Consider the following 24,632-nt stretch of genomic DNA (forward strand, 5'->3'; position numbering starts at 1 on the left):
AAAAATGTTATGTACAAAATACACGAGAATGCGAGATCAAGAGATTTTGGTCAAAACTCGCGTTCTCGCGTTCTCGCGTTCTCGCGATCTCGCATTCTGGTACTTTGGGCATTTTAGCTCGTTTCCAAAGGTCGAGATTTGCGCTAATATCCATTACAGTATTCCATAGTTTTGTGATATCAAATTATTAAATGGCATGTATACTATAGTTTACCTACCTGAACAAGAAATAAAAGAGACTAGTGAATCCGCCTCTCCTGTTTCATATGTAGCGGCCATAAAATTTCCGAGTCCCGTGATTGGATTCGAACCACGGACCTTCTGATCAGAGGTCAGACGCCTTGTCCACATGACCAAAGAGGTTAACCCCGTCAGCAAGCTGACAAGGTAAGGATGTCATCTGTGGGATGACTCCACGCCCTGCTACATACACCCGCGTCAACAGAAGGCACGTCCTGGGCCGCATAGTTGGGTACTGAGGCTTATTTTGCTCAAATTTAATATGAACGTGCTCAGCCCCACGTTGGGCGCCAATGTAACGGCCATAAAATTTCCGAGTCCCGTGATGGGATTCGGACCACGGACCTTCTGATCAGAGGTCGGACGCCTTGTCCACATGACCAAAGAGGTTAACCCCGTCAGCAAGCTGACAAGGTAAGGATGTCATCTGTGGGATGACTCCACGCCCTGCTACATTTAGATCTATGCATCGTCAGCGTGACGAAAACCTATCCACAAGGACGTATGTCGTTGGCTCCTTTCGACCCGTCTTTCTCAGCCATGCTTACATCGTATTATTTAAGTGGAGCTTCTCAGGTGGTATTTGAATTTACACAAAATAATTTGTCGCGTTCTGTGTTCTGCAAATTTTCACATTATTATTTTTTATATTTTTTATATATTATACATATATAATAAACCTCACGACATTTATCCAGACATTTCTGCTCAAATGCGATCTAATAACAATACACGACTGTAAAAACCGTATACACGTTAGAAAGGGTCGAAACCGTCGAGCGTACAGAATAGGCAAATAATCTACCCAAAACCAACCCCATAACAAAATTATCTGCTGAATACATCGCGGGTTTTGTCTCCCCCTACGCATGTTTGTATACACTTCGACGAACATAAATGAGGATATACACACCACCGTTTCACAACGCCATCTACACGAGATTACTTTCTTATTTTTTAAGTACATTGTGTTGGTGATGCTTTTCATAAATACCAGGTAAAGTCGCTGATCTTCAATGTTCCATTCATATAACTTTCACCACTATTTTCCTTTTACGCCCAATTGAATTTGTTTTGGCAGATAATCGACATTGTTTATTCTCTGCGTTGGCTATTTATATCTCCTTTTTAACTTGCTTTACGGATTTTGTGTGCTGAAATATCCGTTCACGAAGTCTCTAGATATGTACAGAAACTGATGAGGAAAAAAATCATCTGGCCCTGACTTTGTTGATAATAAACATGTGATGTTTGGCGGTGAGCTGCTAGTGCGGGAGTTGGCACCACTATTTAATGCAATTCTAAGACTTCAGTACACACCTGCAGCCTAAAGATAATTATAGCTATTTATGAGGGTAACAAAGATAAATCAAACCCTGTCAATTATAGAGGTATTACGTTAACATCTTGCCTTAGTAAGTTTTTTGAGAACATTCTCCTAGACACATTAGAAACGTGGACATCCCGAAATGCCTGTAATTTTCCCGATATGTTGCAGTTTGAGCACGTTGCTGTCGCTATTTACCCTCATGGAATGTGTACAAAGCTGTGTTAACAGGGGAACATGTATCTACACAGCATTTCTAGATAACGAGAAAGCTATTGATCGGATATGGCACTCGGGTCTCTTTGTAAAACTCTATCATCTTTGGTATGAGGTAACATGTGGTCTCTGTTACATCACTGTTATACTTTCATGTTTGCGTGTGTTTAGTATAAGGGCGAACAATCTGATGCATTTGCTGTTAGACAAGGTATAGGTCTGGGTAGAGTTATCTCAGCTTGACTTCTTCTTGTGTACATAAATGACCTCATAACTTAGCTTCGGCAGTTAGATGCAGGAATATGCATATATAATGCTAGTTTGCCATGCGTGCTACTTGCTGATGATACAACTCAGTTTCAGCCCTAAAGGTCTGTAAACAGCTTTAGATACAGTTGTTAATAACGCATCCAAACTTATAATGCATCGAAAAGTAAAATTGTTATGTTTCATTAAAAGAAGCAATTATAATCACTTTGGGGATTATGACATACCTGTGTTTGATGATGTAAAATATGCGGGTGTTGTTCTACAAAGTAATCGTCCTTTCAAATTATATATTGAAGAGAGCTGCACAAAAGTAGGGCGCAGTATTAACTCTCTCCTCTCTGTTGGTCTACATAGAGTGATTTACATCAGTATGCAAATATTCAGATATGGAAAAGAATGATTTTAACAACAAGTTTTTATAGATGTGGATTACTTTACCATGGTAAAGATCCTGAATGAGCTGAAAGCACCCAACGTTACTTTTCCAGGATTATACATGGTTTTGACAAACGTTCTCCTATTCATGCCACTATTGCTAATCTAAGGACTTTGGAGCATGGTTGGCTATATAGCAAAATGTAGACTACAGCTGTTGGGGCGTCTTTGCAACAACTCATGTGTCTCAATTTGTAAAACTGTTTACTGCGCATCTACGTCACTCTATTATTTTCTTAACAATAATTTATGTGGAGTTTATGTGGAGTGTTGCTTTCAACAGCTAAGAAATATAATCTACTTCATCAAGTATTTTACTACGTTTGCACAGGGGAATTCCCTGCGAAGAATACGCGCAATAGATTGTATTACATGAAACTACCCACGAGGAAGAGGTATGGCAATATAAATTATCATGTGGACCTGACCTGTTTCGATATTCTAAAATTCGCTCAACGCTTACTCTTCATTTGTTATACAGCATTGTAATGTTACATCCAGAATTGAGAGAAGAAATACAGTATGTAATTAGGATTGGATCCAGAAGCAAAATATGTAAGGAATGTACAAAATGTAATACTTTTGTTCATGATTATTATCACCATGTCATCTTAAACTGTTAATGTATACTTTCAGAGAGAGAGGTGTATTCTTTTCCACTCTAATTGATAATCGTGGTGTTGAAATGTATGTTAAATTAGAGATGATGGAAGACCATGATATGTTGGCGTTCTTTCTTGGTGCACATAACAATGACATTGATGAATTAACGTGGCATTTCACTATTATAGGATTCTCAAAGTATTTATATCAAATAAAAATATCTAACCAATATTTCTCACTGTTTACAGACTATACATATGAGGGACATTCATATATATGTTTGATTATTTTGTTATTTAATTATTTCATTACATAATTCTGATGTTTTGAGAATCTTCGGATTTGTTCAGAGGAAACCAAGACATTCATTCATTCATTCATTCATTCATTCATTTGAAAGATCTGATCCCACTGTTTATAAATATAAAGGCGGTGTTTATCACACTATTTAATTAATGCATTTACAACAAAATTAATTTAGTTATTTAGTCCAGATTAGGCCCAAAGGAAGCAAAAATTGTGCCGATCTTTGGCTGTTGTAAAATTTCACAATATCCACTTTTTTATTTTCATAGTTTACGTAATCGGAAAATTCTGATTAAATTTTAAAATATACAGATATTTCCCAATAATAGTGGTTTTCCGCTCAATAACATACTTCCGTTTTCGAAACTGTATGAATAAAACGTGTGAAAATTCCTTCGGTGTTAATTTGGTATCGTTAGAAAGCTGTAAACATAAAACAGTAACCTCGCCAGGAGTATTTTTGTAGTTCTAACATACGAATTTATCAGATAGAAATTGGTTTCTAATGATGCTATTTTGCCGTAATCTGCTATAAGTATCGTTATGATCAAATTCAAGTTCGTGACCCAAGGCAGCCAATCAAATTACAGCAATGGATACCGTCCCAGTGATTGATAAATTTCATATTTAAACGAAAGGTTTTGGTAAAATCGTGTTATTCTGAGCGTTTTAAACAGGAAAACGCGACCTATATTAACATTATGGCATTTCGTGGACGTGTCGTCCTGTGACGGCATGTGACAAAGATTTCTCTTACATGTATTTGGGGATTTTAACATCGTGTCAGAGACTAAAATTCGAGGCGGCCAAAGCCGTGAAGTCATTTGACTTACATTTCACGATCGCACGAAAAGTTGGAAATGGTGACACAGATGTACGTTTGACAACTTTTAGAAATATTTTTGTTGTTTTTATTTATTGCTTGAATTAATTTATTTATAGATTTGTTCGAAACGTCTATATTTTGCTCTTTGGTATATTCGACATGAACCGGTTACCAAGCATTATGACTGAATTATGGTTTTTTTACATACCATGTTGGGAAATAGTTAATGATTTTAAATATACCAAATAAAGCATGATAAATTGAAATGAAGAACATATTTTCAGAAAATGTGAAAAGAGATAGTTTTAATAAATGAATGATATGACTGATAGGTTTATAAACTTAAATACTATTTTGATGTGACTACGGCGTGGCCGGTTTACCTGACCCGCAATGTAAACCTGTCAAATCCAGCGGAAATACTGTTGTGAATCTATCAATTTCAGGAAAAGCTTTATTTTGACTCTCATGTTTAATTTTTGTCGACCTCTCCAGAAAATATTTTATGGTGCAATACGCTATCAGCTTATCGATAAAAAAAGAGAAAATTCTGAATTTTTTTTTTTTTTCAATTTCAACATAATTTGGGATCGGTCGATCCGTAAAGCAAGTAAAAAAAGGTTTGACCTCACATTAAAATTTGAAATGTATAAAGTGAACAAACCTTTGCAAACCATTTCCTTAAAAGACATGGTATATATTACATTTATGACGCTGCAATCATTATTTGATCAAACATAATATTATTTCAGATGCGCACTTACTGATTTGAGTTGTAACCGATAAATGTTACGCAAGAACATGGGCATATATATATATATATATATATATATATATATATATATATATATATATATATATATATATATATATATATAAGTATGAGTATAAGTATGATCCAATTGCAGAAGAGAGAGCTCAATACAAAGTAGAGCATAAATACAGATTTGGATACACTTTCCTTATATCATTTTCGGCTCTGAGTTTTACGCACCCATGGCATTGCGTACGATCATCAGGCATAATGAAACATGGTTTTTAGTTTGACCCTTTCTTTTTTGCTCGGCTCGGCATTCTATGCATGGAAGAGAAGCACGAGATTCTCATGCTAACATCTAACAAGCTAAACAAAAGCAGCGAGGTCATTTCCACCTGTCGCCATGGTAAACCCCCAAGCCGAGCAAAAGGGAAAGGGTCAAACTAAAAACCATGTTTCATTATGCCTGATGATCGTACGCAATACCATGGGTGCGTATATATATATATATTCTCTGATTTTATATATATATGTCAACGTCAGAGAATAATCAGTTTCGATTATCTGTCGAAAGACATTCCACTGGGCACAAGCAACAATACAGCGTTGACACTCATATTAATGAAGCACCGAAAAACAGCTTCTGAAGGAGGCACGCAATCCCAGCTCGACCGGTAGCACTCTCTTATTCACCCACTCATTGGCCTGAATCAGGAAGTGAGGGTGGCAGAAATGAACGCCACAGCATATGTTATCGAGGTAAACCTAATAAGGGCTAGTATTAAATGACAGGACTGCTGAAGCCAGTACAGACTTATTGGAATCCTTCTGTAACTCATTGATGTTTTTAATTTCACTTTTAAGTGGGCCATGATCTCATTTGGGAATTAATTTGATTCACAGGAACTTGTTGTTGGTCAGTAATAAATTGTCAATATTTCGGTAAGTAAGGGATATTAATCCAATTTAGATGGCATGTACATGTGTAGAAATGTGGTATCCATCAATCAACGACCAGAAATGTGCTTGTCAATGAGTGAACCATTAAAAAGTCGACCTGGATATACAATGTAGACAAACCAGTAAGATGGCGAGTGACGCTCCTTTTCTCTACTTACATATAGGGGGTGTATATTTTTACTGACCTGAGATTTGATTGCCACCAACTAACTCACAAGTCGGCTGCGAGTTAATTAACTCAACACTCTAATGAGTTAATAGCTTCGGCTTCGGCTGGGTTATAGAGCAGGAAATAAACACAACGGATCTGGGTTTTTTATCATGACACGCGGACCTCGGACAAAGCAACCTCTCTGGGTAAGGAGGGGATTGATATAGAATGGCGAGCGAAACAAAGCGTGTTTTCATTGTGAAAAACCCAAATAGCAAACTAAGTACTAAACCAAAACGGAAGATGTAAGTACCAAATAAAGCGTTAAACATAAGCTGTCCAACAGTTCCACTAAAGATTAACCCCCAAAATGACCATAAAAACACGATTAATATCGACCATTTCTAGATAATCGTGCTACTGTGTGAAAATCAAAGTTACTAAAACATTTTCATGCATGGATAAGGTAACAAACATACATAATATAACATAGATCAATCAATACTTTAAATACGATTAAAATAAAATGCGCTAGATAATATAATTTTCGGGTCACCAATTACAATGGATGTGAAGCAACTGGACAACGACGACCGCCGGAGTTTGCCGAACGGTGACGACGCCGGAGAGAGAAGCGGTATGGTCATTAGACTGGTTTTACGACCCGGTGACAGTCGTATACATTTTACGCTGTATTTAGCAATACTCCAGATCTCTCGCGGCACTGTTATAAGGCATCTTCCCGAGGCAAGAGCGCCCACTAGCCTTTTAATCAAAGTCTTGGCACATCAAGCACATTTTCATGTGTTAAATATGATTGGACTATCGCAAATATCAATAGTCCAATCAGAGAACGTTTCACAAAATCAACATCCACATGTTCGCACGTAAGTGATTTACCGCTGCCTGTCTTTGTTGACACGAATGTGTCTTTTTTTCACCCCAGCGATTGCCTATGATTATCTGTCTGTCACGGATGAAATCGCGATAGTTTTCGTTATCTGACCGACTAGTTCGTCACAGTCGCCATCGCTGTGAAGCCATACGAGATAAGAACAGCGATCCGATTGGATATCGCGTTTTCATTACAAGGGGCACAAGTCATGAACAACGCGTGGTGGCGCCAGGGTCGAGCCTGGTCGAGGGTAGAAACTAGGCCTTGATCTAGGCTGTTGGACACGCTTGCCACGGGAAATTGGCTATAAGGTTTCTCGACGGCATTTCGGCTGAGTACTTAATTTGCTAAGCTACCTACCCTACTACCTTAGTTTTGTGAAATCGCCAGAGGAAGATGTCTGGAATGTAACTCCATGAAGTTACGTATTGTGTTTATTGAACTTGTTGATACCTTTTTAGTGTTATACTTCTATGACAGTTATATAAAGTCTCATGATAACAGAAATGCTAACCTTTCATTCGGTCACTCTGTTGAAAGCAGAGTACGTTGTGGGATTCCGACCATATCATAAGCATGTGTATATGAATCACTATCACTAAGTTTTCCTGTCCCTTAGTTATTGGTTTAAAATGTGTCATTAGACTATAAGATTCCACAGGGAACTATCAGGATGCTAACTTATGCAAGCCGAGATTATTGATTATATGATATTTGATACTGATTCATAGAAAAAGGTATTTATTTATTTATTTATTTATTCGTTCGTTTGTTCGTTCGTTCATTTATTCATATATTTATTTATTTTCATTCACTCATCATCATTATGATTATGTACAGATCAAAATACAAAATGCAGCAAAGAGGGTTTGGGTGATCCTGGCACAGTCAGGCTGGTGAGGCTCATAATCAGCTCAGGGCCCTTGCCCCCTCTACACGCAGCCCAGACAGCGAATGGGACTTCTCCCAGGAAGCACTGCCTTGTCGAACCCACCCGGAACGGAGAATATGTCGAGTCCCCAACACTGCAGCCTTCTGCATTACTCAGATTGTCAGAAGAGCTGTATTACTGGGAGCAAACCTTGGCACGCTCCCAATGTCAATGAAAAGATTGGAAGGTACACTGAGAACAATTCGGAATCGGCCAGCTTGGTACTTGGGATGCAAGCTTGACATTTCGAAAGCGAGGTCCTCATATTTGCCATGTTTTTCCTCAATCTTACCAATCACATAAGTGTCAAAAGGGACAGAAAATTCAATGACATAAATGATTTCATTGGATTTATCAAAAAGGACAAAATCAGGTTTGTTGGCCTGGATACGTCTGAGGCTGTAAATGGGCCTATTCCAAAGAATTTTGTATTTATCATTTTTCCATGACGCCCTCAACATATTCTGGGTCGTACAAACCACAAGCATGGCGAAGACGGTAATAAAATTATCGAGCCACCCCATTTTATATTTACATTTTGATGCAAAATCACACATTGACGGTTTCGAGTGGGAAGTGACTGGTCCTGAGGAGCAAACAGAAATCCTTCTGTTTCACTTTTCAGGCCAGCCGACTTCATCCAAGCGAAGGATTCTGCAGGGTTGCTGGGCTTCTCAATACACTGCACATATACTCGATGGAGTGGTCGTTCAGATAGCCTCTCCTTGAAACTTGAGTCTGGGTCGATTTGAAATGGCACTTCGCTTGGTTGACACTCATTTCTGTACCGTGTCAGGCAGTACATTATTATTATTATTATTATTTTTATTTTTATTTTTATTTATATTTTTATTTTATTTTTTATTATTATTATTATTAATCTTTAGGATGAAACTTATTTTCCCACTGAGCAGAGTTCCAAGGTTCATGTTTCGACGCGGTCTCGGGCTATCTTAGATGTAAACTTGTACACCGTCTTTTCACAAGGGGATCTGCCCTTCTTTATTGACGCGGTCTCTTTTAGCCTGCAGGAAAAATCAACTTATGGTTATGGTTGTGGTGGTTAAATGTTCGGATGAAAACCGCTGATAAATAGCCTTTATTCCTTTATTCCTCAATTTTTGCACATGTGTAAATGCTGACATTGTCATAACGACTTCAAACGGTGACAGTGTCTGACATCCAATGCTTGGAGCAGACAACAAAGGCGCACAATGTTATTCACGAGAATAACATTGAGTGCGGATATATTAATTTTTTAATGATAATTCAAAAGGTAGTGCATTTATTGGGGCTATAATGTCACACCTGCGTAAATTCAGGACAATACCACCACATACAGTGTACTCAGATGCATTGGACAATGTCGATGTGTATCTAAGCCATTATCTGAAGCTGGTGTAAGGCAAGGTAATGTGTTGTGTCCCGAATATTCACAAGCACCTCGTGGTTAAATCATGTTTTGCAATATTCAAGGCCATATTAATGCTTTCAAAACGTTTCACGCTTGACATTTGGTGGGCATTTCCAAATTTGACGCATCAGCGATAAAAATTATATCTGATGCAGTTCCCTATTTTGACTTGTACGATATGATCCCGTGTTTTATAGTCGGAATCGTACAATCGACTCTGCTTTTAGCAGAGATTTCTTATGAATAAGGAAGAGGACTTGTCACTTTTATTTTAAGCAATAAATTTAACAATGTGTTTGAAAGAAACCGTATTAAAGTAGTGACGGGTTTTTTCATGGGAAAAAGGGAAAATTTGATAATCAGTCTTGTGCAATGATGCCAACAAATCATGTACTTTTCCAAGTACATGCAAGTATTTTAAAAACGATTGGTCACATGGATGTTATCACAATACACAAATTGTCTTTAAAATTCAGCAGTTTGAAAATAGTAAAACATATTTGTTGAACAATGTATCTAAGTTGTCAATAATAAATCAAACAGAGTCCTCTTGGTAAATACAATTTATGCACTGTTCTATGAGAGAATACTAAGTAAGGATAAAGTATAGGGATGAACAACTTCTTATTACAATTAGGAGCGACGTTTCGGTGTAGGTTCTGACACGGTTGTCAAGCAAGTCTATTGGAACAAGGAAGTTGTTCACCTGCTTGATAACGGTGTTAGAAATCATAATTGTAAAGAAGTTGTTCATCTATATATCTTTATCTTACTTAGTAGTCCAGCTTCTAAATGCCTCTCAAAGACGTTACGAGAGAGTATTTTACACAAGATACAAGAAAAGAAAAAGTAACTAAAAATTTAATACTGGAGCTAATTTACAGTTAGGTGAATATTAGACATGTATATACAAAGTGACATACGTTGTTTCAAGATATTCAAGCAGGTTAAATTGCCATTTCAGGATGCGACAAAATAAACTCAACTTTCTCAACATCATAAAAAGACATGAACCGTATATCATTTGTGTGCATTCGTTAAAAAGGCGGTTTCTTTCATCAGAGCATCAAGGACAGTGCAATAAATCTTTACAATAAAAGCATTTTCTCTCAGATAAAAGACATCGCTCATAGTGGAGCAGTACCAAATCTAAAAAGAGTCATTGCCTTTCATTGAGATCGGACTATGTAATATTGCACATTAAATTCGGTTTATGCACTGTATTGTTGTAAATTGTAAATAATCTGTCCTACTTCCTACTCATGATACAGTTTGAGTCGTACAATCGACTTTGAAAGATGTTTTATGAATATTTAAAGGGTTTTGTCGCTTGTTTAAATATATGTATAATGATCTCCACAGACCAAAGTCTTATGTATATTTTAAACGCCTACCTGAAATACTGCCTGGGGTTTCATACGACGCCGGATATGTCTTACCGCTGTGGTACAAGCAGTTGTAGTGACGAGAAACTTGATGGGCGGGAGCTTCCATCTTACTAAGGATTCACGTGCAGGACACCGGCGAAGAAATGATTATTGGAGAACTATCCGAGTTTCTGTCCAAAGGGTGTATTTATACATTCAACTAATGATATTCATATAACTTACATAATCTGCAATTTCTATTTGATTGGTGGGGAAATGTGGAAACATATATGCTGAATTTGTCAACTGCCTTTTATGGCCAATATATTTTGCAGAAGGTTTAGTCCATATATATACCATTTGACATGGGAAATGAGTGCATCCCCTCATCTACATGAGTATGAGGCTTCGTGTATGTACCCGACCAACCATGAAGAGAAACACTCGTTTCTGTCTAGTCTTGCTGAATAATCAAATAGAAACTATATGGCTCTAAAATTTGCAATCAAGGTTTGAAAGTCCTGGTGCTAACTTTGACACGTCGCTTTTCAACATGGCGTGCGATGCTGTCCCACACTATGACCATTTCATGTAGTTATCACTTCTCCCTACTCAGTAGGACTGGTCAACCAGGCGGACAGATAGATTACTTAAGTCTCACCTCAACATATGATACAAACAAAAAATAAACGAGATAAAAAACATTAGAATGCTGAGCCGTTCCATGCGGAACTACGAGAGAATACTAAGTAAGGATAAAGTATAGGGATGAACAACTTCTTATTACAATTAGGAGCGACGTTTCGGTGAAACACACCAGTCAAGTAGACAATCGAACAAAATATTCAGCTCGTTTTTACTTACAGCTATTAAAACAAAATCGTCTGCATAAGATCATTGATGTACCGATTAAAAAGTAAGGGACATAACAAACATCCCTGTTGTAAACCACGTTGTACATCACACCAGCGTGCGTAGGCTACAGAACATTTAATTTTTCCATTTATCCCCTATTGGGACGTCGTTCGATTTTTTCTCGAAATTAGTGAATGAATGAACGAACGAACGAACGAACGAACAAACGAACGAACGAACGAACGAACAAACGAACGAACGAACGAACGAACGAACAAACGAACGAACGAACGAACCATGCAGGACCAGTTTTGTCTTTAGGAGACATGCCATTACACAAAAGATAATATAAGAATAACGTGTCATTACATGCATAAAAGCAAGATTGGTACATATAATTATAAAATCACGAAGAAGCCCTTCCCCACATGAACCACATATATATATATATATATGTGTGCGCATACGTAAGCACATATATATCCCTCGAACAGGGCACATGCCCATTCCATACATTTCACCTTAGCATGCATGCCCACATTCACACAGATTTGGGCATGCACGTGCACACACGCACACACACACGCACACAATTTAGCGCTAACTCACACGTACATATATATATATATGCAAATTCAGCACACATAGCACAGCATCCCTACACACATGCAAATATACATGAATATCCCTACATACATATGCAGACACATAGGCACATATACACACATGCATAAATGCATATCTCCATACGTTGGTTCTAAGGTTACATTTAAAGGCAATCCACATATTTATTCATATACCCGATTACATATTATACATATTCAAATAAACAGATATTGTACCTTCATACAGTCACATAACATGTATAACATACATACATACAAACATACATACATACATACATACATGCATGCATACATACATACATACATACATACATACATACACACATACATACATACATACATACATTACATACATACATACATACATACATACATACATACATACATACATACATACATACATACATACATACATACATACATACATACATACATACATTCATTAATGTGGACAAATCTGCGTTCACATAAACACACATTTGACAAGATTATACATCCTGTGTGTGTATCTATTGTCTGTCAGGCGTTCGAGTCAAAATTACAGCCTTGCTAATTCAACAAATAAAGTAACTGACATTCATACGAGCCTACAGACATACACACTGACATACAACCTGACGTATTACTAACATACATAACACAATATATATAAAGGCCATACAATTCTCAACGTCATTACATATATGGTGAAAAACCCATATATAAAATTCACCAATTTTGCTAAGCAAACAAATAGGCTTAAACGAGACAGGCTAGCATTACATAATAGATGAAACTGCATAACCGATAAAGAGAACATTGTACTTATTTATAATAAAATTTTCTGCGAGCACGCATTTTAAACATATTTTACCTTTCGATGATATACCGGCGTTGGGATTGTTTGGAATAGTCATATCATACCATGAATACAGTTCATAGAAAATAATTTGTTAAATCACTGTAGCGGATATCGTTGTTGACTGGATACTCAAGGAGATAGTGTTTTCCGTCTTCAGGAGTGTCAACACAGAATGTACAATAACGTCTATGAGCCGGGATACCTAGCCTGTCGGTTTTAACGTCTAGCTTCATAGAACCAGAACGAAGGGAGGCGAGAACAGATCTTTTGTAGGGCGGGAGGTTTACATAATATTCTGCACAGAGATCTGATTTAAAAGTAATTATAAGTTCTAAGTTGGGCATTGACTGAAGTCCTTGGCTCCACCTGGTTTTACGAATATTCCGCACCAGGTTGGAGATTTATCATTGGAACACGTTAAGTCACACACATTTTTAAAACAATTAAGACTTTACTGTCTCAGGATTTCCCGTGAGTTTACAACCATCTATGGGCACACTACACAAACCAGAGCAATATGCTAGGACTTTCATATAATAGTATCTATCTTTAAAGGCGCCGCACCGTATCTGAATTTAGCCAGAGAACTTCTGTGAGCACAGTTGAGAGGGTATTCCGCGTTTTTCTGTGCTACAGACTTTCTTAAACAACCTGTAGCTTCTTAGCTTTCTTCAACGGTTTTTGTGTCCAAAAGTAATTTGTCCCTGCATTTAGACTTCTATTCCAACAAAAGGCATTCTTGCACCGTTGCAACAAATAAGTTTGTTTCAGTTTGGGTTTTGTGCTTGTTAAAAGTCCCAGGTCGATTTTTATTTTGACATGACGTCACTTTAGCATTCCAGCTCCTCTTGAAACTGCTTGACTACACAAATATCTTGTTAGTTATTCTTCTGTTTGGAGTCTTGCATGTCAGTACGTCAGCATGACAACTGTGTGCAGGTTAAGCTACTCCAACTCGTTAAGTGATACAGATTAACCAGATTATGATTATGTTTATAACTTGTGTTTGATCTGTGTCGGGTTACGTGCGTTCTATTAGCAAAGATTTAGCGTAGTTTTCTCAATAATATAGAATGTAGGAACTTTAGTGAAGACTTATCAAAATCCTTCAACCTTTGAGTTTGTTTTGCATTATTTTCATTAAATACAGTGTTAAAACACATTAAATAGATTAAACTTCTCTATAACCTGAGTGTAGTCTCACATAATCTATGTTTTCTGGTCTGTTCCACTTTAATATAAGGTAAACACGTAACTATTACTTGACAGACCAACCTTGACTAATCCTGGTCTGAGCAGACTGACAACTAGGGCATCTGGCATTTAGGAGGTTACCGTCGGTCATGCAGGTGCCTTGCTCATTCCGGATTAAGAGGGTAGGGTAGGAGACAATATCCATATACAAATATACCCTCAAACTGGCAAGGTGATTATATGTTGCTAGTCAGTAGGAATATTTCAGGGCGATTCTTTCAGTCCCTTGTCACTCAATCCTTGAAGCATTTTGCTTATCAAAGAGGAAGGTTATCATCATGGACCTCCTCAGCACAGATCACCAACACCTCTTACTCACCGCCTTCAAATGGATGACCTTGACGTTATTGCCAGTGGAGGATCCACACTAAAAAACATATTCTCATTGTCGAGTCACTTTTTAAGATATCGGAGTCCTTTTGCGACATCTTCATCTGAAACGTGGCAAGATAGAAGGGAGAAGATCAGTAAATTTACTTGGGGGAGGAGTTATTGACAATCTCGTGGGAGGTCAGGCCTATACGTACTTAGGGATGCAGGATATGAACAAACTCCAGAATGCCCATATCAAGGAAAACCTTCGGGCAGAGTACAAGTGTAGACATAAGAAAATCTGGAGTTCAGAGCTGAAGGCCCGCAACATAGTCAAAGCCACAAATACTTCTGCTGTACCCGTCCTTTCCTATTCTTTTGGTGTTGTTGATTGGACGAAACAAGACATTCAGGGTATTTACAAACTCACACGAAACATCATGTCAGACAGTAGACCCCACCACCCGCGCTGTTTCCCCAATCACTTATTTTTACCAATTTTCATGGGAGGGCGTTGTTTCATTAACGCGGAGGCTCTTCATGATAGAGTTATATTGTGCACTTTTGCACACATTTATTTGTCTGATGGTCCTCTTTTGAAGCATGCCAAGACTCAAGATGGAAACAAGGCATTCCACAGTTTTCTTCAACGAGTTCAAGGATGTGGGACAATAATCTCAATGTCAATGGATATGGATTCTGGGCCTACTTTTAAAAGTATGTAAATGGGCCAACCATCACATTCGATACTTCCACAAGGCATCAACAGGTATACTCTCACGCTCCTTTTTTACACACATAGAGTTTTCTTTATCCGCCTCAGGAGACTACTTTATCTGTTTTGTAGGATCTCAGGAGACTACTTTATCTGTTTTGTAGGATCTCAGGAGACTGCTTTATCTGTTTTGTTGGATCTCAGGAGACTGCGTTTCTCTGTTTTGTAAGATCTCAGGAGACTGTGTTATCTGTTTTGTAAGATCTCAGGAGACTACTTTATCTGTTTTATGGGATCTCAGGAGACTATTTTATCTGTTTTGTAGGATCTCAGGAGACTGCGTTATCTGTTTTGTAGGATCTCAGGAGACTACTTTATCTGTTTTGTAAGGTCTCAGGAGACTGCGTTATCTGTTTTGTAGGATCTCAGGAGGCTGATTTATATGTTAAGTAGGATCTCAGGAGACTGATTTTTCTGTTTTGTAGGATCTCAGGAGACTACTTTATCTGTATTGTAGGATCTCGGGAGACTACTTTATCTGTTTTGTAGGATCTCAGGAGACTGATTGATTTATCTGTATTGTAGGATCTAAGGAGACTGATTGATTTATCTGTTTTGTAGGATCTAAGGAAACTGATTTATCTGTTTAAGATCATCTCATGAGACTACTACCCTCATCTGATCCTTAGAGCCTGACAAAGTACAATGTATACTGTTCTAAAAAATATGCATTCATCTGTCAAAACGTGTTCCAACTTCTGGGGGTGAAATGAGTGTAAACAAATCGATAAAACCCATTCCATATTCCTAAGAAGTCTCTTCTAAAAGGTAAGTCGATTGTGCGATTCCGACTGTATCATGAATGGGCGTTTCATTAATCACTATCAAATAATGACGATTTCAGGTGTTTGCAAATAGGTGAGCGTATCCTGACTCAACTGTGGCACCGTCATAAACACATGCAAGGGAAAGTCAATTGTTTACATCAGTCAGATGACTTATTGTGCAACAGAAATAAGGAAAATTCCGAAATTATAATTGTAACTTTTTTTATCCATATTTCTGTGTCTCAGAACGCCCTTTTAAATGTCGTTTTGGACAATAATCAGCATTAGCATGACACGTTATTCAAGAGAGTGTTTCAGGTATGAATAGGCGCAGTATTATACTAACTGATGAATGATCTGAGGGATGTTGGGCACAAACAACACAATCTGGCATATCCCTACCTACCACATACAGCCCCGTCGTAACGTATGGACGTAGCCACGCTTCTTTATGAAGGGATTGTCAGCAAGTGACAGTGAACGACCCTCAGATACATAAATATATTAATCTGGAAAAATTGCAGAGTAAAATAGCGGTTTACTTCATTTCATTTCATGAGGGACATGAAATAATATGCACCTTATCATGTGCAGTATAATGTGGACCCATATTTATAAGAAATGGTAACATTATAAGATTTTTACAATTAAATATACTTACATTTATAATTAATGAAAGCGTGGTACATTACAATAAGTAATATGTAATGTTTATGAATCCAATGACGTGTGTGTGACAGGCCATGGTTGGTGTGTGAATGGTGTGTTTGTTAGTTATAATAGAATCATACATTATTAGACAATTGTTTATTTTGTTTTGCTTGTTTACAGGATCGTCTCATATGGCGGCAAGTTTTGTTACTTTTCTTCTGATACCTTACACTCATAACACAGGATCAATCATAATCCATATAAATCATTCGTTTCTAACTGTCACACGCGGAGGTTTCATATGGTGAGCTTAACTACACACACTTTCCATGCTACCTTTCATACTCACATCCTTAACTTTCTCACTTTCAGACGTACACAATGTCATTTAATAATTGTGTGATTGCAGGAAGATTTACTGACTTGTAATAGTCAGGTTAATGATCCGTATCAGCCAGTTCCTACTAGGGGGCCTTGGGTGATAGCCACGTAAGGTTGTTAGACTTGGGTAAGTGGAGGTACCTTGTGCTGGCTGTGACTGTTACGTATGTGTTATTCAATGTATGACATGCAATAAATGACACCAACGAAGCATTATAAACGAAACATCTCGTACATGAATAGACCAGATATAAAAAGGCGAATTTTAAATCAACGCTTTTTACATAAAGCAGATGGACGTTAACAATGCACCGTTATGTTGTGGGTGACGCAGGTAATCTGTTATGTTTGTGTGGTGAGGTGTGTTGTACACATGTGTGCCTGCGCGTGACTACTACAAGCAAGGTGATTAAAAAGAGTAGCATAATAATAATAATAATAATAATAATAATAAGAGACTGTCCAACACATTGTCAGAGGATGCCCCGCTTTCGCACAAACGCAATATCTTAAGAAACATGGTGGAGTGGCTGGATCCTTTTATTACCGTCTTCGTCATGCTTGTGATTTTTGTGGTTTTGACACAGAGGTCCATCCATGGTACGACCCGGAATATGCAGAGGGATTCATGGAAAATGATAAATACAAAATTCTTTGGAATAGGCCCGTATACAGCCTCAGACATATCCAGGCCAACAACCCTGATCTTGTCCTTTTTGATAAATCAAATGAGGCAGCGCTTCCTGGGAGAAGTCCCATTCGCTGTCTTGGCTGCGTGTAGAAGGGGCAAAGGCCCTGAGCTTATGATGAGCTTAACCAGCCTGACTGTGCCAGGATCACCCAAACCCTCTTTGCTGCATTTTTTAAATTTTGATCTGGAAATAATAATAATAATAATAATAATAATAATGCGCTATTATTACTCCGGTCACTGGATCATTATGCACTCAAGCTGCCTGTTAAGCGCTAGAAGATTAACGACCACATTTCCACCTCGTCCTACCGGGTACCCATTCACTGCCCAAGAAGTTGGAGAGGGTGTGGCGTGACGGTTACTCAATATAGGCCAAAGGGAGGACGGTAGTTTCTAAAGAGGGGGAGAATGGGAGAAGTGTGGAGATGGCATGATGACCTTACTGTCATAGTTGGATGTCTTCTGTATGGAATGCTCAGTTGGTCGCAAAGGACATTCGCGATGGATAGATTTCAAGAAAAGGTAAAAAGATGCTTACCACAAGCAGCCGTTGCGTTACACAAAACCAGTACCTGAAGAGCCTGGAGCAGGAGCGTCAGTTCAATGTGATAAAACTGTGGGGTGAAGATTCTATGTCTGCCACCAGAGGTTTATTTGACAGGGTTGAAACGCTTGCACTTGGCTATGGTGATCAGTGAGGACAGTGACAGTCGAAATTCATAATAACTTAATAGAAGAGGTCTTCATATCGCTTCCAGTATTTGGAGAAATGTAGGTCCAAATGTTGGTAATAGAGTTGATGTTGTGGACCCAAGACGAAATAGTAAAGTCCAACACTAACCTCTTGACTTGATCGATCCGGGGTAGAACAGGTCTTCAGCATCCCATGCTTGTCGTAAAAGGCGACTATGCTTGTCGTAAGAGGCGACTAACGGGATCGGGTAGTCAGGCTCGCTGACTCGGTTGATGCACGACGCAGACATGTATAAAATAGACGCAACTTTTTCTATTGCAACCAGTGGGACGCACAGGAATGTTCATTGTACCGAATTCGTGATAAGCAATGTGACGGTCTTATATTAAAGTAACTATCAAATCGTACATCACCAAAATGTTCAAAATAGACTGAACAGCATTGAAACGCACCGGCAATAAATCTTGAAATATTACAAAAACAACTTAAGCAATGTTAATTAGAACAGAAATAGACGGATCATTAAGAAAGACGACAAAGGAAACAGGAATACCACACAGTAATTACATTTACGTCATCAGTGTAAGGACACATAGGGTTAAAATGAAAAGTCAATATCTGGTATGTCCGCCATTGGCAGCAACACAGGCCATGCAACGTCTTCTCATTGATCGAATAAGTCGGCGAGTAGTGTTCTGGGGCATTCCACTCTTGACGTAGTGTATCTTCAAGTTCTCGCAGGTTCTGTACTTGCGGACGACGTGAGAGGCGTTGACCCAGGTAATCCCATAGATGTTCAATTGGCGATAGATCGGGTGACAGGGCTGGCCATGGAAGCAGAGGCACATTATTGTTTGCTAGGTACTGTGTTGAAACACGTGCTGTGTGCGCTCTTGCATTATCTTGCTGGAAGGTGTGCATAACCTGGTGCTGATGAAAGAATGGCATGACGTGATTTGCCAATATGTTATTCCTGTAGTAAAGGGCATTAACTCTTCCACGACAAACATGGAGCTCTGTTCGATGGTTATGACTGATGACGCCCCACACCATGACACTACCCCCCCCCCCCCCCCCCCCCCCCCAATCGATCTGTCTGTACAACGCAGTCACCTATTCTGCATGCTTCCCGTGAAACAAAACATGTTTTCCATGATGTGCACGCAATTTGTTGCGTTTTGGCGATGTCGCTCACAAAAAAAATAGGAATGTGTTTTGACGAGCTGTTCTTCTTCATGCTTCGTCCAGAACGTCGTATATTACTCATTCACTTATATATTTTCATATGACTTAAGCCCGGATAAAAATACATCCATTTTCATGGTGGTGCGTTTTCAATGTTGTTCAGTATATTTAATATTTGCAGATCCCCGTCATATGGCTGTACTATTGCTGGAGTAAGTGAGCTTGATTTCACGCCGCTTTTAGCAATATTCCAGCAATATCACACCAGAAATGGGCTTTACACATTGTACCCATGTCGGCAATCGAACCCGGGTCTTCGGTGTGACGAGCGAACGCTTTAACCGCTACGCTACGCGACCGCTGCGATCTCATGCGACAATTACCTCCTTCTTGTAGGATCTCATGAGACTATGTCTTGTAGGATCTCATGAGACTACTCAGTCTGTCGTGTAGGATCGCATGAGACTATATCTTGTAAAATCTCATGAGACATTGGTTTGTTGGATATCATGAGACTACGTATTGGAGGATCTCATGGGACTACTAAGTCTGTCTCGTAGGATCTCAAGAGACTAGTTCTCGTAAGATCTCATGAGACGATGACTTGTAGGATCTCATGAGATATTGTTTTGGAGGATCCCATCAGAATACTAAGTCTGTCGTGCAGGATCTGATGAGACTACTAATACTGCCGTGCAGGATCTCATCAGAATACTAAAAATGTTTTGTATGACTTATTCTGACTTGAGGGTCTCGTGAGGCGTCTGAAGGTTCTTGCAATTGTCGACTTTGTTCTCTTTGTCGTTGAAATGAGACTCCCGAACAACGCACATGAAGTGTATTGTATCTCGCTCTTCTTTTGATATTATCGTGCACATAGTAATAGCCCTAGTTTTTGTTTATTATTGTGCAAGTATGTGCTGCGACTGCATCTCATCACATGAGTTGAATGCGGTGGCGTCCATATAAGTTTATCTTAAGAAATATGCAACATAAATTTGCTAGTTGGGAAGCAAAACGACAACATGATATATAGCAATTTCCAAACTGGTCACCATAGGGGAACTTTTATGACAGTTATATACCTCGGTACAGACAATACACTATTTTAAAGTATTTCAAATGGATGCGGTTCTTAGTAAGAAATCAACAATCTATTGAATTCAGTCGATCCATTGCATCACAGTGAAGTAATATACCTGTCAGCTTGAGTGCATACTAAGCCTTCCCCATAAAATCATAAAATTGCATAAACCTTCAGAATGACCCCAAACTATCCATAAGAATGTATGACAAGAGGGATAACTTTAACTTTTCAATAGTTAACTTTCGCTTTATATTGAGTAATAATCCAGCAGCTCCAGCCTTGGGTGTCTACATTGCACATCCTTTGAGATGCTCTTTCCACCAGGATTTCAAAGAGCGGCATATGCCTCATTTTCAAAACTTGTTCGATCAAAATATTTTGACTTGCTCCCATTTTGTTTCAGGTGAACAGTTGACCCGCCTTTGCATGTGTTTGTGACGTTTACCACACTCAGGATACGTTTACCTTTCCATCACTATTTGAAATAATGTATATGCATGAATAGTTTTGTACGTACACATACATATCCTAAGAAGGTGAGCTTGTAGTGAGTGGGTATTGTTTTACGCCGCTTTTAGCAATATTCCAGAAATACGGCTTTATATACCCAACCGTTCCTATCATGTTGTAAAATGAGAGAAACGTTTTCTTAAAACCTCTAAACTAGGCCATCATGACTCAACTGAGGTAATGCGAGGTTATGGCCCTATGTGTTACCACTTCCAATTGTCCCACACCTTAAATGGATGAGTGCACCCCTAATCGCCCGCCGCTACCCTGGCGGATTATAATGGAATGAGCCTTTGTAGAAACAACAGAAAAGGCAATTGTGGACTTTTTTAAATATATGTCTAAAAATTCATAGAAACGATGGCGTGTGCGAGGGAAACGGGAGGAGTGGTATTTTTAAAACTGCTTCGTACAGGTTTTCTCTTAAATAAACGTTTATGAGCTTCATGTAAAGAATAAAAACCGACGCCGAGGTTTTGGCTGAGAATGTAGGTTTTTATCCAAGCTATTAAGCGTCTAAATACATATAATGCATATACATGGAATATATATATATATATATATATATATATATATATATATATATATATATATATATATATATATACACATATACATATATATATATATATATATATATATATATATATATATATATATATATATATATATATATATATATATACGGACCAGGCCAGGCCAGCTTTGGTCGAGGAGACATTCTGAAAACTATTATACAATGGATGCTATCAGATATTTAACTATTACATGTCATTACTTGCATAAAAGCAAGATAGGTATATAAAAGATTATGTCTACAATCACACAGGAGCCCATCCACACAACAACCACATGGCCATATACGCGCACAAACACACCCACACCCACACCCACACCCACACCCACACCTACACCCACACCCACACCCACACCCACACCCACACCCATACCCACGCTCACGCCCACACCCAAACCCAAGTCCACATCCACACTCACGTCCACGTCCACGTCCACACCCACGTCCACGTCCACACCCACACCCACGTCCACACCCACACTCACGTCAACGTCAACGTCCACGTCCACACCCACGTCCACACTCACATCCATACCAACACCCACGTCCACACCCACACCCACGTCCACACCCATGCCAACACCCACGTCCACACCCACACCCGCGTCCACATTCACACCCACACCCACGCCCACACCCACGTCCACACCCACATCCACGTCCACGTCCACACCCACGCCCACGTCCACGTCCACGCCCTAGCCCACACCCACACCCACGTCCACGTCCACGCCCCCACCCACACCCACGTCCACACCCACGCCCACACCCACGTCCACACCCACACCCGCGTCCACATCCACACCCATGTCCACACCCACACCCACAACCCCACACACGCCCACGCAGACGTCAACACCCTCATCCACACCCACGTCCACACCCACGCCCATACCCACGTCCACACACACGTCCACGTCCACGTCCACGCCCACATCCACACCCACGTCCACACCCACGTCCACACCCACATCCACGTCCACGTCCATACCCACGTCCATGTCCACGTCCACACCCGCGTACACGCCCACACCCACACCTACACCCACGTCCACGTCCACACCCACACCCACACCCACGCCCACGCCAACACCTCACGTCCACACCCACGTCCACACCCACGTCCACACCCACGTCCACACCCACGTCCACGTCCACGTCCACGTCCACACCAACGCCCACACCCACGTCCACGTCCACGTCCACGCCTACGTCCACGTCCACGTCCACACTCACGTCCACGTCCACGTCTACACCCACACCAACGCCCACGCCCACGCCCACGCCCACGCCCACACCCACGTGGGGGATGGGGTGTGTGTGTGTGTGTGTGGGGGGGGGGGGGGGGGGGGGGGGCGTCTTGTAGCCGCTCACGTTGCCCCTATGAACAAATGGGTTTGTCGAGGAGGGAGCATTTGGCTTTGATGGTGCGTCCTTGTAACACTCATGAACGTACCTATGCCACTGGTGTTACGTCCCTGAAACACATGTTACATACCTATGCCACTTGTGTTACGTCCCTGAAACACTCATGTTACGTACCTATGCCACTGGTTTTACGTCCCTGAAACACTGATGTTACGTACCTATGCCACTAATGTTACGCCCTTGAAACACATGTTACGTACCTATGCCACTGGTGTTACGTCCCTGAAACACATGTTACATACCTATGCCACTGATGATACGTCCCTGAAACACTGATGTTACATACCTTGGTCGCTGATGTTACGTCCCTGGAACACTCATGCTAGGTACCTATGCCACTGATGTTACGTCCCTGAAACACTCATGTTACGTACCTATGCCACTGGTGTTACGTCCCTGAAACACATGTTACATACCTTGGTCGCTGATGTTACGTCCCTGGAACACTCATGCTAGGTACCTATGCCACTGGTGTTACGTCCCTGAAACACTCATGTTACGTACCTATGCCACTGGTGTTACGTCCCTGAAACACATGTTACATACCTTGGTCGCTGATGTTACGTCCCTGGAACACTGATCTTACGTACCTATGCCACTGATGTTACGTCCCTGAAACACTCATGTTACATACCTGCGTCGCCGATGTTACGTCCCTGAAACACTGATGTTACGTACCTATGCCACTGGTGTTACGTCCCTGAAACACTCATGTTACGTACCTATGCCACTTGTGTTACGTCCCTGAAACACTGATGTTACATACCTTGGTCGCCGATGTTACGTCCCTGAAACACTGATGTTACGTACCTATGCCACTGGTGATACGTCCCTGGAACACTGATGTTACGTACCTATGCCACTGGTGTTACGTCCCTGAAACACTGATGTTACGTACCTATGCCACTGGTGTTACGTCCCTGAAACACTGATGTTACGTACCTATGCAACTCGTGTTACGTCCCTGAAACACTCATGCTAGGTACCTATGCCACTTGTGTTACGTCCCTGAAACACTGATGTTACGTACCTATGCCACTGGTGTTACGTCTCTGAAACACATGTTACATACCTTGGTCGCTGATGTTACGTCCCTGAAACACTGATCTTACGTACCTATGCCACTGATGTTACGTCCCTGAAACACTGATGTTACATACCTGCGTCGCCGATCTTACGTCCCTGAAACACTGATGTTACGTACCTGGGTCACTGGTGTTACGTCCCTGAAACACTGATGTTACGTACCTATGCCACTGGTGTTACGTCCCTGAAACACATGTTACATACCTTGGTC

The 24,632-nt window shown here is 39.9% G+C and overlaps 2 protein-coding genes across 7 annotated transcripts in view; one reads left to right on the forward strand and one right to left on the reverse strand.

Annotated features, from left to right (window-relative positions):
* LOC124128980 (protein kibra-like) overlaps positions 1-24,632 on the forward strand; it is a 250,613-nt gene that overhangs the window by 39,137 nt on the left and 186,844 nt on the right. The gene's annotated exons all lie outside the window — the stretch shown is intronic.
* Positions 1-24,632, reverse strand: part of LOC124133735 (thyrotroph embryonic factor-like) — a 97,484-nt gene that overhangs the window by 6,374 nt on the left and 66,478 nt on the right. The window contains exon 1 of one of the 6 annotated variants that reach the window (XM_046498245.2): positions 13,033-13,168. The exons of 1 other annotated variant lie outside the window; for it this stretch is intronic. In XM_046498245.2, coding sequence (XP_046354201.2) covers positions 13,033-13,075 — 43 coding nt within the window. In that variant the 5' untranslated portion in view covers positions 13,076-13,168. Of the gene's footprint in view, positions 1-218; positions 309-10,725; positions 10,891-13,032; positions 13,169-24,632 lie in introns of those variants that run through there. 4 more of the 6 variants (XM_046498242.2, XM_046498243.2, XM_046498244.2 and 1 more) reach the window with 4 other exon arrangements.

Source organism: Haliotis rufescens, unplaced genomic scaffold, assembly GCF_023055435.1.
Source record: "Haliotis rufescens isolate VD_foot unplaced genomic scaffold, xgHalRufe1.0.p SCAF_7, whole genome shotgun sequence".
In the NCBI taxonomy this organism is placed as follows: Eukaryota; Metazoa; Mollusca; class Gastropoda; order Lepetellida; family Haliotidae; genus Haliotis; species Haliotis rufescens.